This window comes from Hyperoodon ampullatus (genome assembly GCF_949752795.1).
Source record: "Hyperoodon ampullatus genome assembly, chromosome: 10".
In the NCBI taxonomy this organism is placed as follows: domain Eukaryota; kingdom Metazoa; phylum Chordata; class Mammalia; order Artiodactyla; family Ziphiidae; genus Hyperoodon; species Hyperoodon ampullatus.
The window spans coordinates 5,249,253-5,262,606 of NC_136923.1; the positions used below are offsets into that span (position 1 = coordinate 5,249,253).

The 13,354-nt window shown below is 50.1% G+C and overlaps 1 protein-coding gene across 6 annotated transcripts in view; it reads right to left on the bottom strand.

Annotated features, from left to right (window-relative positions):
* Window positions 1-13,354, bottom strand: part of IFT122 (intraflagellar transport 122) — a gene marked incomplete at its 5' end in the record, with an annotated part of 70,647 nt that overhangs the window by 18,828 nt on the left and 38,465 nt on the right. For 3 of the 6 annotated variants that reach the window (XM_079713433.1, XM_079713431.1, XM_079713429.1), the window contains 3 exons: window positions 4,970-5,131; window positions 7,991-8,044; window positions 11,521-11,661. In XM_079713433.1, coding sequence (XP_079569559.1) covers window positions 4,970-5,131; window positions 7,991-8,044; window positions 11,521-11,661 — 357 coding nt within the window. The remainder of the gene's footprint in view (window positions 1-4,969; window positions 5,132-7,990; window positions 8,045-11,520; window positions 11,662-13,354) is intronic. The other 3 variants (XM_079713434.1, XM_079713432.1, XM_079713430.1) reach the window with 1 other exon arrangement.

Consider the following 13,354-nt stretch of genomic DNA (forward strand, 5'->3'; position numbering starts at 1 on the left):
AGAATTCGCAAGAAACAGCCTCAGAAAATCACCTCTTTTCAGGATACAGTTACCCACAATATGTGTTGAGGGTTGCCATAGTTGAGACAGCTTTTGGTGTTGACAATTTGAAAGGTGGGGCTTTTCAAAAAGGGAAATTGAGAGTGCTTGGAGCCCAGTTCTGCACTCCTCCTGAGAAGCGGTATGTCTCAGGAATAATGTACCCTGCAGAGGCTGCGCTGTGTCAAGCTCACAAAGCATAAGAAAGCACTCCTTTCTCCACTGTACATTCCTGCCTCTTTTATCAAAGATAAGGTGACCATATGTGTGTGGGTTTATCTCTGGGCTTTCTATCCTGTTCCATTGATCTATATTTCTGTTTTTGTGCCAGTACCATACTGTCTCGATTACTGTAGCTTTGTAGTATAGTCTGAAGTCAGGGAGCCTGACTCCTCCAGCTCCGTTTTTCGTTCTCAAGATTGTTTTGGCTATTCGGGGTCTTTTGTGTTTCCATATAAATTGTGAAATGTTTTGTTCTAGTTCTGTGAAAAATGCCAGTGGTAGTTTGATAGGGATTGCACTGAATCTACAGATTGCTTTGGGTAGTAGAGTCATTTTCACAATGTACAGTGGAGAAAGGACAGCCTCTTCAATAAGTGGTGCTGGGAAAACTGGACAGCTACATGTAAAAGTATGAGATTAGAACACTCCCTAACACCATACAAAAAAATAAGATCAAAATGGATTAAAGACCTAAATGTAAGGCCAGAAACTATCAAACTCTTAGAGGAAAACATAGGCAGAACACTCTATGACATAAATCACAGTAAGATCCTTTTTGACCCACCTCCTAGAGAAACGGAAATAAAAACAAAAATAAACAACTGGGACCTAATGAAACTTAAAAGCTTCTGCACAGCAAAGGAAACCATAAACAAGATGAAAAGACAACCCTCAGAATGGGAGAAAATATTTGCAAATGAAGCAACTGACAAAGGATTAATCACCAAAATTTACAAGCAGCTCATACAGCTCAATAACAAAAAAACAAACAACCCAATCCAAAAATGGGCAGAAGACCTAAATAGACATTTCTCCAAAGAAGATATATAGATTGCCAACAAACACATGAAAGAATGCTCAACATCATTAATCATCAGAGAAATGCAAATCAAAACTACAGTGAGATATCATCTCACACCGGTCAGAATGGCCATCATCAAAAAATCTAGAAACAATAAATGCTGGAGAGGGTGTGGAGAAAAGGGAACACTCTTGCACAGCTGGTAGGAATGTGAATTGGTACAGCTACTATGGAGAACAGTATGGAGGTTCCTTAAAAAACTACAAATAGAACTACCATATGACCCAGCAATCCCACTACTGGGCATATACCCTGAGAAAACCATAATTCAAAAAAAGTCATGCACCAAAATGTTCATTGCAGCTCTATTTGCAATAGCCAGGAGATGGAAGCAACCTAAGTGTCCATCATCGGATGAATGGATAAAGAAGATGTGGCACATATATACAATGGAATATTACTCAGCCATAAAAAGAAACGAAATTGAGTTATTTGTAGTGAGGTGGGTGGACCTAGAGTCTGTCATACAGAGTGAAGTAAGTCAGAAAGAGAAAAACAAATACCGTATGCTAACACATATATATGGAATCTAAGAAAAAAAAATGTCCTGAAGAACCTAGGGGTAAGATGGGAATAAAGACACAGACCTACTAGAGAATGGACTTGAAGATATGGGGAGGGGGAAGGGTAAGGTGTGACAAAGTGAGAGAGTGGCATGGACATATATACACTACCAAACGTAAAATAAATAGCTAGTGGGAAGCAGCCGCATAGCACAGGGAGATCAGCTCAGTGCTTTGTGACCACCTGGAGGGGTGGGATAGGGAGGGTGGGAGGGAGGGAGACGCAAGAGGGAAGAGATATGGGAACATATGTATAACTGATTCACTTTGTTTTAAAGCAGAAACTAACACACCATTGTAAAGCAATTATACTCCAATAAAGATGTTAAAAAAAAAAAAAAAGAAAGCACTCCTTTCCCCTGATTGGCACTCACTTGTCAGAAAAGTACAGTCAATGTATGCTAAAAACCCACTTGAACAATTAGCATTCTCTCTTTTCTTCCATTTGCTTTCAGGGTAATTGGGTAGCCCCTAAAATAACATATTAGACTGGCCTAAGACAAGCAATTCTTTTCAGGAGAGGAAGGAGCATCATGACCCTGATGCTGAGGATCCAATAAAAGACAGGCCCGCCTCGCTGGCTTGGAGCTCTCTGCAGTCCACACAGGTGAAGGGGCTGGAAGGCAGCCACTGACTACCTGCAGAGGCCTGGTTTCGGCTGTTACAGACCCAGCCTTTACTCTTGGCAGCTACAACGTGCACTCTTTATGCCAACACAAAGCCGGAAACTCTTCTTTAACCTGGTTGGCTAAATGAGGTTAGCAGCTGGGGAAACAGGCATCGTGAGAGAACAGGAATGTCCTTCAAAGGGAGTGCTCAGTGGACTCCGGGTGTCTCACTCACTCTGTAGTGAGAAGGGTCAGAGGCTAAGAGCAAGCCATAAATTTGGGTCGTCAGCGTGGAGACCAGGCAGGGACACAGCTCCCGGGCTTGAAGGAGCCTCTTCCAGCCCCACGGTCCAGCTCCCGGAGCTCGGACCTAATAGAAGTTAAGTCTAAATGGTTCTTCAAGGCTCAGCAAACTGGGTTTCCAAAGGTTCTCTGGTCCCATGAAGCTAATTTACATGTTATCTGGGGCCACGGCAAAGACTCTGTCCTGGAGTGGCCAGAAAGAGGCTGTGCTGAGTGATGAATGAGACTGAACAGTGTTCTCATGCTTGGTGATTTTGATAAGGATATACTACATAAGAGTTAAGAGCATTATAATTCCCTTTATCTCCATATAAACATGTCACTTTCCCAGAAAGCATACAATTTATTTGTACGTGGGAATGTAATTTAAAAATTTTCCAAAAACCAGATTGAATCTTGGGAAGCAATTTTCAAGTAAACAAAAACATGCCATGTTAATAAGCACTGTATCTTCCCCCACCCCCCGACATAATGTGTATGTACACATTTTCTCAAATTCAGACTGTCGGGGGTCGGGGGGGGATGAAATGGAACCAACCTACTTGGATCCTACTTGGAATTGACATCAAACCTGAAACCGGAAACAGCCCCCAGCGTATTTACCTTCACGGAGAGGCAGACCAGACGGACTGCGTAAATGGGCTGCCTTTCTTGGGTGGAAGAGCGTAGGCGCACAAAGCCCACTGGAAGTGTGAGGAGGGGCTTCAGTGCAGGGCGGGGTGGGGCTAGCGGGGGCCGGTCTGAAGGATGGCCATGCTGTGGTCACGCCTGGCTCCACTCACTCTCCCAGCCTTTCTACAGCTCGGCCTTTGTAAAGGGCTTCCTCGTGGGTTCATTTCTGCAATTCTCAGAACTGAGCTCAGCTGGACTAGGCGACCCTCCAAGAAGGAAATGGAGGCTAGCAAAGTGCAGAGCCTCCCCCAGGTCACCCACAGGGAGGCTGGGACTCACGCCCGCTCTCTGGGCACCACGGCAAGGCGCTGTCTCCTACGCCACAGCTGCCCACCAAGACTTTTCAGAGGATCTGGGAAGCGCTGTTGGTCCAGAAGAACAACCCAGCCTAGCTGTTCCTAAAGCCTGAATTCTACCCTCAGGGATTCGATCCTTTAGTTCAAGGTTTTATCCTTGGTTTAAATGTTGTCACCCCCAGAAAGAGACACCCTGATTTAGGTGTTCTCAGTGTGAACGCACTGTTAAATTGTGTGTGTGTGTGTGTGTGTGTGTGTGTGTGTGTGTGTGTGTGGTGTGTGGTGGGGGTTGGGGAAAGATACAAAAGTTGAAGAGGGCAAAAAGGGGGCTACCTGAAGCACCCAGATCTGAGGGTTGGGGTGAAGGAACCACCAAGGAAGAGACAGACTGGAGCCCAGGTGCTTGGCCAGGTACTGATGACCAGCAACTCCCAGGCCGCATCACAGGGACCCACGGATGGTAGAAGATAAAAGAGCACACAGCCATCTCCAGGAATAGAAAAGCAGGGGAAAAAATGGGGAGGATTTTCCATCTTGAACTCGTTAGCTAATTACCATTAACAGCCTCTAATTGGTTGTGGCTGATGACTCACTGAACATTCTGAAGCCTCTCTGAGGTTACCCGGAGACAGGTTAACAAAGGCACCCCCATGGAAGGAAAAACTTGGCTGTTCCAGGCACCCCCCCTCTTTTCACCTGTGCTAGGCGAACCTGCGCTAGGCGAACATATGTCCTGGTGGTCTGGGGTCCTCAGTGGGACTCCGTCTCACACAAGCCATCAGGAGCTGCTCCAGGAAGACTGCCCTCACGTACCTTTAAAGGACCAGACCTGTTGGGGACTAACCTTAACAGGGGCCCTCCAAATGCAAGAAGGTATCTCCCCCAACCCCAGGCGAGCGGTGGGGGCACAGTGTGCTCACAGCGGCGGGCAAGGCCTCTGTCACAGCGCCTCTGAGGCCCAGTGAGAAGCCCAGCACCAAGCAGAGCAGGCACTTAGGAAACCTTGGCTGGAGTGAGCCATGCTGGCCTATGTGACGACAACGGCAGAACCAGCTCATGCCTGAGGACACAGGTTCTCAGTGGCTTCTGACAAAGGTTTGAGAGACTTTGTGGGAAACAGAACCCCGAACCCTTAACAAAGGGACTATGCTGGTTAGGGCTCACCGTCCATCCAGTTCTGTCACTGACAAAGCTCTGAACCGTTACACTCTGTCCCTTTTGACATCAGCCTGAAAGGTCAGTTGTAGGTCAGCTTTAACCAGTGGCCTCCGATGGTTCCTTGTTTATCAATGTGCCCACACCCGGTCTGAGGCCACGGCTACCGTCTGTCCGCACCACCTCGGGGGTAGACAGCCTGGAGGCCGCAGGGTCGGGACGGCGGTGGGCAGGCCGTGGCCGGGTTACCTTGGCGTACTCGAACATGCGGAGGTCTGTGTACATGTCGAGCGCGAGGTTCTCGTGCCCGCTCCTCTTGTACAGTTTGGCGGCCTCGTGGAACTTCCCCTGGTAGGAAAACACATCTGCCAGAAACAGGTCATTGTTGGTCTCTCCCCGCTTCTTCCTCTCCTGGAAAAATTAGAAGCACAGGAAACGGCCTCTGCAGCCATGGCAGGAAGCAGCCTTTACAAAAGTTACATGTTGCTATTTCAAGTTAAGCTCCTGGGCCTTCCTACTGGAACCTACGCTTGGCTCCTGGGCCCTACGCTTGGCTCCTGGGCTGTTGTGTCTCTCACCTAGGTTTCTGGTGGGAATGCTTGACAACAAAAGCAGATTTTTTTTTTTCCAGATGAGTGAAGATCAAAAGAGATGCAAACTTTTGTTTGTTTAATGGAAATTCCTCACGGCTGCTTCCTTATATATTCTTCCAAGGAAACAACTGCAAAGTGAGGATGGTGTGTACCGCCCACTCGTAGGGGGCCCCCAAGCTCTAAGAGCTCCCAAATCCCCAGGCCTGGTTTGGCCAAGTTGTTACTGATGATAATGGTGGACAAGGACAAAGTTTAGGGTTTCTTCCCAAGAAAAAGACCAACAAAACAGGACAGAGAATCTTACTACGTCCCTGTCTCTAGAGAGAAGGTGAGCAATGCCGTGTGTTGAGAACCCACTAGGCGCCGGCTACTCCTCACCCAAGTGTCACACTGCGGGAAGCGGGACTCGGGAGAGGGGCAGGTCGCGACCACACAGAGCTGGCGTTTGGACGCTGTGTGACTCCAGATGCTCTTTGTTCCACGGAATACACCCTTCGGAGACTCGTGACGGCCCCCAACAACACACCTGTGCACATGCACGCACGCAAACACACACACAGGTAGCAGTGCTGAGAATGAGAAGTAACTGGCACTCTCCCCTCCCTCCTGTGTTAGGGAACAGTCAATAGTCTACAGCTCAAGTATTTGTCAACACTCAATAGCACCCAATCTCTCATCCCCAGCAGTCTCCTTTTGCTTGTTTTCTAGCAAGTGTATCACAGTGGAGGAAGATGAAACATTGAATCAAACTCCTAGGCAAGCTGGTGAAAGTTATAATAGCTGCAGGCAATATGCTTCCCCACTGACAGAAATAATTTTTTACCCCCCCCAAAAAAAAACCAAACTACACATAGCTTAGGCTAATCTGCCAAATAAACTAACTCCTAATAGTATGAAATGAATTAAAATCTTGCAGTGAGATAAAGAAATACGTTTCACTAGGCGTGGAATTTAGGCCAAATCTGTTCCGGGCCCCAGAACCTCACCATGATCAGTACAAAGGATTCCACACACGCAGTGTGTAAGAGCCACATGGACAGATGCCGTTCCTCCTGCTATCAGCACAGCTGCATCTCACCCATCCAAAAGAAGCGCAGAAAGGAACCCCAGTTCTCTGGAACAATGCTGAATGCCTAGAAGCAAGCAACTAAGGCCTCAGAGCAAACAAAATGGATCCTCACTCAAAGGCACTTTGCTCTTTTTCAAGAGGCAATTCTTACAAGTTTACTTTGCCCAGCTCACAGCACACCAGAAGAGACAGTACACGGGATCTCAGTAAGACAATGATAAGTGGCCAGAGTTGGTCCTCACAGAGGTCGGTTACTTTTACACAGAGAAAAATTATGTTCCATGGCCTCATGTTAAGACCCCTAGATCCAGACCAGCTGATCTACAGATGTGGCCCCTAGTAGTAAGTGGTACTGGGCATCATGGGTAGGTGGCTCTGAAGAAACCCTTCACCATGCAGCTGAGGACTGAACAGAAGACAGAGATGCTCCTTGTGACTGTGCTGGCGGAGGGAGAGGGTGTGCAGGGCAAACGCCTGGAGCAACTTCCGAGAGGGCAACATGGCCCAGAGGAAAGACAGCAGAGCTGGGAAAACAGAACTGGCTTAAATTCCAACCCATCTTTTTGCCCTGAGGACGTGACACAGCCTTTCTGAGCCTTAGTTTCCTTATTTATCAAATAGAGGTAAGAACAGCAGCTGCCTCATCAAGTCGTTGTGAGGATTTAAAATCGTGTACACGTCAATCACGCATGCGGCATGGAGCAGGCACTCAACAAACGGCAACTATTACTAGGCCAAGCAGGCTATGAGCTCCCGCAGGCCTCTTCCACTCAGCTCTTTGACCACTGGGCTCAGCCACATGGCTTGGTCCACGACAGGTGTTTATTATGCTGAACTGAATCGAAGGGAGGAGACATTTGCTGATCTCCTCACTGCTTCCATATGTGAATTCAAATGTATCTCACATTCCCAGAGCCTCACAATAAGTCTGTTCAGAAGAAGAAATATGTAAACCTTTTTACGGACAGACAGCCTGAAGATGCACAGGAATGAAAAGTATTTTCTCCCATCACCCAGCAAATGGTGCAGCTACTAGAACCAGCCTCTTTAGGCCCCCATCTGCCTCTGGGTGTGGCTGACGAGGTCCAGGCCAGGACCGGTGGGCTGCGGGGAGGGCTCAGAGCTCTGCAGGCGCCAGCTGGGTCACATGCCTCCCTCCCCAGGGCCCATCCCTGCAGGTGGGTGCAGACCATGTGCATCTGGAAAATGCCTCCTACACTGGCACGTTGTTGGAGCCCTAGAGGGGGGTAGCAAGCTAACACCCACTGCGAGGATGAAATCCGGTTACTGAGAACTGTTTAATCCTCCCAGCAACCCTGTGAGGTAGGTCTCATCCCATTTCACAGACAAGAGACCGAAGCTCTGAGAGATTAGGGACCCACCCGCCTCACCCAGCTAACAAGTGACAGACTGTACTCCCGGCTCCCACGTGCTGGCTCTCCCAACGTGGCACTCTGCTCCCCAGAGCAAGGCTGTGGCCCGGACGCCCAGACACCAGTGGGCTCTGTCCATGTGTCCTCAAGACCCTCGCCTGCTGGAAGAACCGCCTGCAAACCACAGACAGCGCATCTGCGCTTCCCTGAGAATCAAGAACGCTTCAGCTTTTACCTCAATGCTGTTGATGAGCTCTAAATACCGGAGGTCTTGTACTCTGGTGAAGGCCTACAGGGGAAGAAATGAAAGAATAAAATCAGCTGCCTTCTGGGCTTCAAAAGTGGTTGATTGGCTGGGGGTGGCAAGTCAAGCTTTAGAAAGTGAGCCAGTAAGGAGGGAAAGAAACAAGCACTGATTAATCACCGTGTGTACTGGGAAGGTCCTGCCACCCAGGGAAGCATGGCTTTATCCCTGGGATTAGTCCATATGAAGAACAGCAAAGAAGCCCTGGTTGCATCACTCACTTTCGGACTAGGTAAACAAAACTCGGATACTGCAGTCGGTGATGGGGCTGGCTTGGAGGAAGCTCTATGCGAAAGGGAAGACCAGGCTGGTCTGAGCCTCTGAGGCAGCAGCACAGGAGTGGGACTGGGGGGACGTGCTGATGGAGGAGAGGCCACACGTCCACCTCAGTGACCAGGATGGAGCACAGGAGACAGCCTTGCTTCCCGGCAGGGCACAAACACAGGGCCTGTGGTGCCGGCACAGGGGGAGGAGAAGCGGGGAAAGCTGAGAAGGAACAAAGATGGCTTCTGGAAGGAAGGGGGAGGTAGGGAATGAATCACTCCAAGTCTCTGGAAGGCAAACTCTTATGTAAATCCTAAAAGTGGAGCTCTTGCGTTGGACTCGCAGTAAAGCCAGAGATTTTAACCCATGGGCTACTAGAAACTTCTAGGCAGCCTTCTGCAAGCAAATTGATGTTAGCTAAGCCCCTTGTGCTGCTTTCAGATTCTGCAAGGGGTTTAGAGGAACATAACCCACCCTGTCGGGCGGATCTTCATGTCGCTTTGCTGCCAGCATCTCCTCCCATTTAATTCCTCCCAGGCGGGCTTCTCTACAGCGTCCCATATGAAATGGGCTGACACATGCCTGGAGGAGGCAGCAGGTCCAGGAGGCTTCGAATTTAAAATGCAGATCAACAACCCTGGCCAACTGCTCTCTCTGCTCAGCTGCATGACATCCTCCACCTAAAAAGCCAGGAGATTAGCGGGTCATCCGGCCTCTGGCTGCCTCACAGATGACCAAAATGTGACTTCATCTCTTCATCCTGCAGGGCCAGGCATCCTATCAGGGGCTGGGGACCCAGAGACGAACATGACTTGGCCCTTGTCCCCCTCTGTGATTCAGGGGCCCATATTTTAAAAGGGGAGGCAGGCAGATTAAACAGATCATGAACTCTCCCTGAGCCAAGAGCTATACAATTACGAACTAGACGCCCTGGAGAACACAGATTCACTGTCTGGAAACGGGCAGGGGCTGGAGGCTGGAGGCTGGACTAAGCAAAGCATCACAGGGTAGGAACCTGACAGATGGGACCTGAAGAGGGGTCCCTTGAAAGGGTCAGGCAGGCATCACATAAGCAAAGGGATGAGGACTCAAAGCACCCATTTTCCACACAGGGGGGCTTACAAGCTGTCGTCTAGATCTGGGCTTCCTGAAAGCAACATGAGGGGGAAGCCTGGGGTGTCTGGCAAGGTGGCAGAGAGGAAAGAAGGAGCATTCTAGGTCTCAGTCCTGGCTCTGAGACCTTTCAGCTGGGGGGCCCTGAACCTAACCCTTGCCCGCCTCCAGGCTGCCAACAACTTCCTTATGGAAAGGGGCAAGCTAGCGAGGTCCTCTCCACGGCCTTCCTAGCTCTGCTCTGCTAGGATTTGAGGACTTGTCACCGTGAGAAACCTGAGTTTCTTCAGCCCTGACACATTCTGCAGAGTGAGGGGGGGTGCCCTGGTCGGAGCGGTCAGAGTCACAAGGCCCGTGGATAACCTCAGGCAGAGGGAAGTGTGGGAACACGGCCGCATCTGCAGTTCTGCTTGGAGCTGCCTTCCCCGGTGTGAAGCAGCTCTCCTCCGCCATCTAGTGGAGACACGGGCCTATCGCCGGGAACCACCCTCCATCCCCGTGTGCCTGAGACTTGGCAAAGCAGAAAAAGAAAGGCTGGGGAATGGGAATTTGGATAAAATGATCAAGTTCTAGTCTATAGTTAAAATCTTGTGGGCTTCACACAATAATCTCTATTCTCGGGGAGCGTTTGGAGGATACAGGGTGGGGAGGAGGGGTTCCAGTTTAGTTTGCGTCAAACGTTTCAAACGTTTGCTGAGTGCCTAATGGTCTATGGCACCGTGCTAGGCAGTGTTGGCTGATGGTAGGATGAGACTGATGCTTAGTTGCCGGGTGTAAGGAACTGACAATCTCTCAGGTAGACTTCTAATTTCAAACAAACAAAACACATTCTAGGAATCCTTTGTCATTCTTCACCCCTCCTGGCATTTCTGGGTGGGGCAGGAGAGGGAAGCTCCCTCCATGGACTTGCTTCCTCCCTCCTCTGAATTCTTAAGAATTCCTAATAGCCCTCCTCTATTATCACTTTTCTGATGCTAAAACTATGATACAGATAATTATCATTTCATGGTGATTTTACTTGTTGTAATAATGGTTGGCATTTGCACAACCACTGCCAGTTTTGGAATCCCTCTTACAACGTGGGGGTTACGCCTAATGACACTGTGTCACGCAGGCCTGTCAGTCGGCGTTTTCACCGTCCCGCTGTGGGAGTGGGAGGGCTGAAGCTCCAAGAGAAGCCGCTGGCTGAGGTCATCCAGCCCGTGCAGGCACAGCTGGGCCTCAACCAGGCTGCTGAGTCCTGGCCTGGTCCCCATCCACTCTTTTTTCAGGCCTAGAAGTCCCACCCTAGCACAGGGCAGGCACCACACACTTCTGCAACCACTTGCCCACCAGCCAGGACTATGGGCTAAATGAGGGCCTGGCTAATTGACTGTGGGGAAGAAAAAGAGGGGAGGGAGGATTAGGGGAGGGGGGTTTGGAAGCTACTCGTTTCCCCACCTCAGGCTCCAGACGAAAACCCATCTCAGAGACGTAGCTGGGCTTTTTCTAATGCGGGGAAAGGGGGCTAATGCTTTCAACCATTTCTGTAGTTTTAACAGACTAAGCCAGGAAACGACACCATGAATCAAGGCCATGAATCATGCGTGCCATGAAGGTATGTGTGGAGTGACACTGCTGTCAGAATCAAAGAACTTGACCATTTCTTCCAATGTACTTAGCGGAGTGCCAAGAAAAACAGCATTGTGTAACAAGTGGCCCTAATACCAGTAAGTGCTTATACCAATGATAAAAGCTACCGTTGACTGAGTGCTGACAATGTGCAGGCTTTGCTGTGCGCTGTGCATGGGTGATCGCTCATAAGGCTGACAGCTACAGTCTATCAGATGCCCCTTCTTCTGAGTTAGGCTTTACAGGCATTATCCATTAGATCCTTATAACTCCATGAGGATGGGGCCTGTCATCACCCTAATTTTACAGATGAGCAACCTCAGAAAGGCTGTTACCTGCTGAGGCTCACGGAGGTGGCTGTGCTGGGATCCCAGCCCAGGTCAGTCTAACTCCAGAGCCCACGACAGTAGGCATCTGCCTCCTCAAGGGAGCCTGCGAGGACCAAATTCCAGCTCACGCTGACTGACGCTTACCTTCTTTGCTGTTTCAAACTCCAATCCTTCTAAAGCTTCCATGGCCAACTCGCGCCAGTCAGTGTCTGTCACGCCCAAGCAAGCAATCTGGTAGGCTTCTCGGAACATCTTCCTATCCAGGTACTGGTACATCGGAGCAGACTGGAGGATTTCATCAAAAGGAAAGAAGACTGCTTTCAGAGCAACGGAAGAGTCAGATGCACACAAAGCCTGATTCCACGTGTGTGCACCAACTTAATGACGAATGTCACAGAGCAAGGCCACAATGACCCATCAGCACCCTGCTCAGCCTCACCCCGGCCCACCTGATGCCCTTCCATTCGGCCACCCCTTTCACAGCCATCATATTGAACCATCGTATTCAGTAGCACAAACTTCCACCCGCCTCCCCTCCACCACCACCGGCTTTCCCCACCTCCAGGGTGGCCGGATCACAAGATGTCACCCTTGCCTGGAATGCCTTTGTCCCTCCTCGCCCTCTGCAAAGTACCTAATTGGCTTTAAAGGCCCTGTTAAAATGTCACCTCTTCTGTAGAGTCTTCACTGACCCCTCAAGGGAAGGGGTTTGAGCTCCCTCTGCCCCTTGTCCTGAACTCAAGTTGTATTTTAATATTTTTTTATTTATTTGGTTGCGCTGGCTCTTAGTTGCAGGCTCCTTAGTTGTGGCTCGCGGACTCCTTAGTTGCGGCTCGCCAGCTCCTTAGTTGTGGCAGGCGGGCTCCTTGGTTGTGGCATGCGAACTCTTGGTTGCAGCATGCATGTGGGATCTAGTTCCCTGACCAGGGATTGAACCCGGGCCCCCTGCATTGGAAGCATGGAGTCTTAACCAGTGTGCCACCAGGGAAGTCACTCCGGCTGTATTTTAATTAAAAGTCTGTCCCCATAAGACTGTGCACAACCTGAGGCTGGTGGCGGGGTCGTACTTAACTCCTTCAGCGGGCCCTCAGTCTATGTTTGCTGAAGGAATGAACAACAGTTACTGTGAGGAAGGGGCCTGGGATGGCCTCTTACGAAGAGGGCGGAAAAACCTGCTTCTCCCAAGAAAGGCTGCCATCTCCTAGTGCCCTGGCCCTGGGAACCTTCCTACCATCCCTCCGTCCAGACAGGGCTGCTTCACCATGATACCTGTGAACAGTTCTTTTTTTTTTTTTTTTTTTGTTTGTTTGTTTGTTTTTGCGGTAGGCGGGCCTCTCACTGTTGTGGCCTCTCCCCTTGCAGAGCACAGGCTCCGGAGCACAGGCTCAGTGGCCATGGCTCACGGGCCCAGCCGCTCTGCGGCATGTGGGATCTTCCCAGACCGGGGCACGAACCCGTGTCCCCTGCATCGGCAGGCGGGCTCTCAACCACTGCGCCACCAGGGAAGCCCCTACCTGTGAACAGTTCTTAATAACTTCTTTTTTTAGGTTTACTAAGTTCTTTTGGCTCGGTCCCAACAGCCCTGTGTAGTAGGTATTACTGCCCCCTGATTACTGCCCGGAGACTGAGAGGGCAACTGACCTGCTAAGGACACAGAAGTGGCACATGGAAGCCCTGGGGCTGGACCGGGGGCACGCTGACCAGGTTCTGTGCTCCTCCCTGCCGTGTGTGTGTGTGTGTGTGTGCGTGCATGTGTTCTTTCACACACGAGAACAGGTGTGAGCTGGGCCCGGGTGTCCTCAACAACGAAAGGCCAGTCAGCGTGCTAAAGGGACTGCACCCTTCCTTCTGGCTTCCTGGGCAGCGGAATCGATCTGCCAGTGCCTCTGCGCTAATGGTTCCCAAATGTGGATCTGGAAGAGCTGCTGTCTCCGTCTGGGGCCTGTATCTTTGAAATTCCCGACCCCATTTTTTAGCT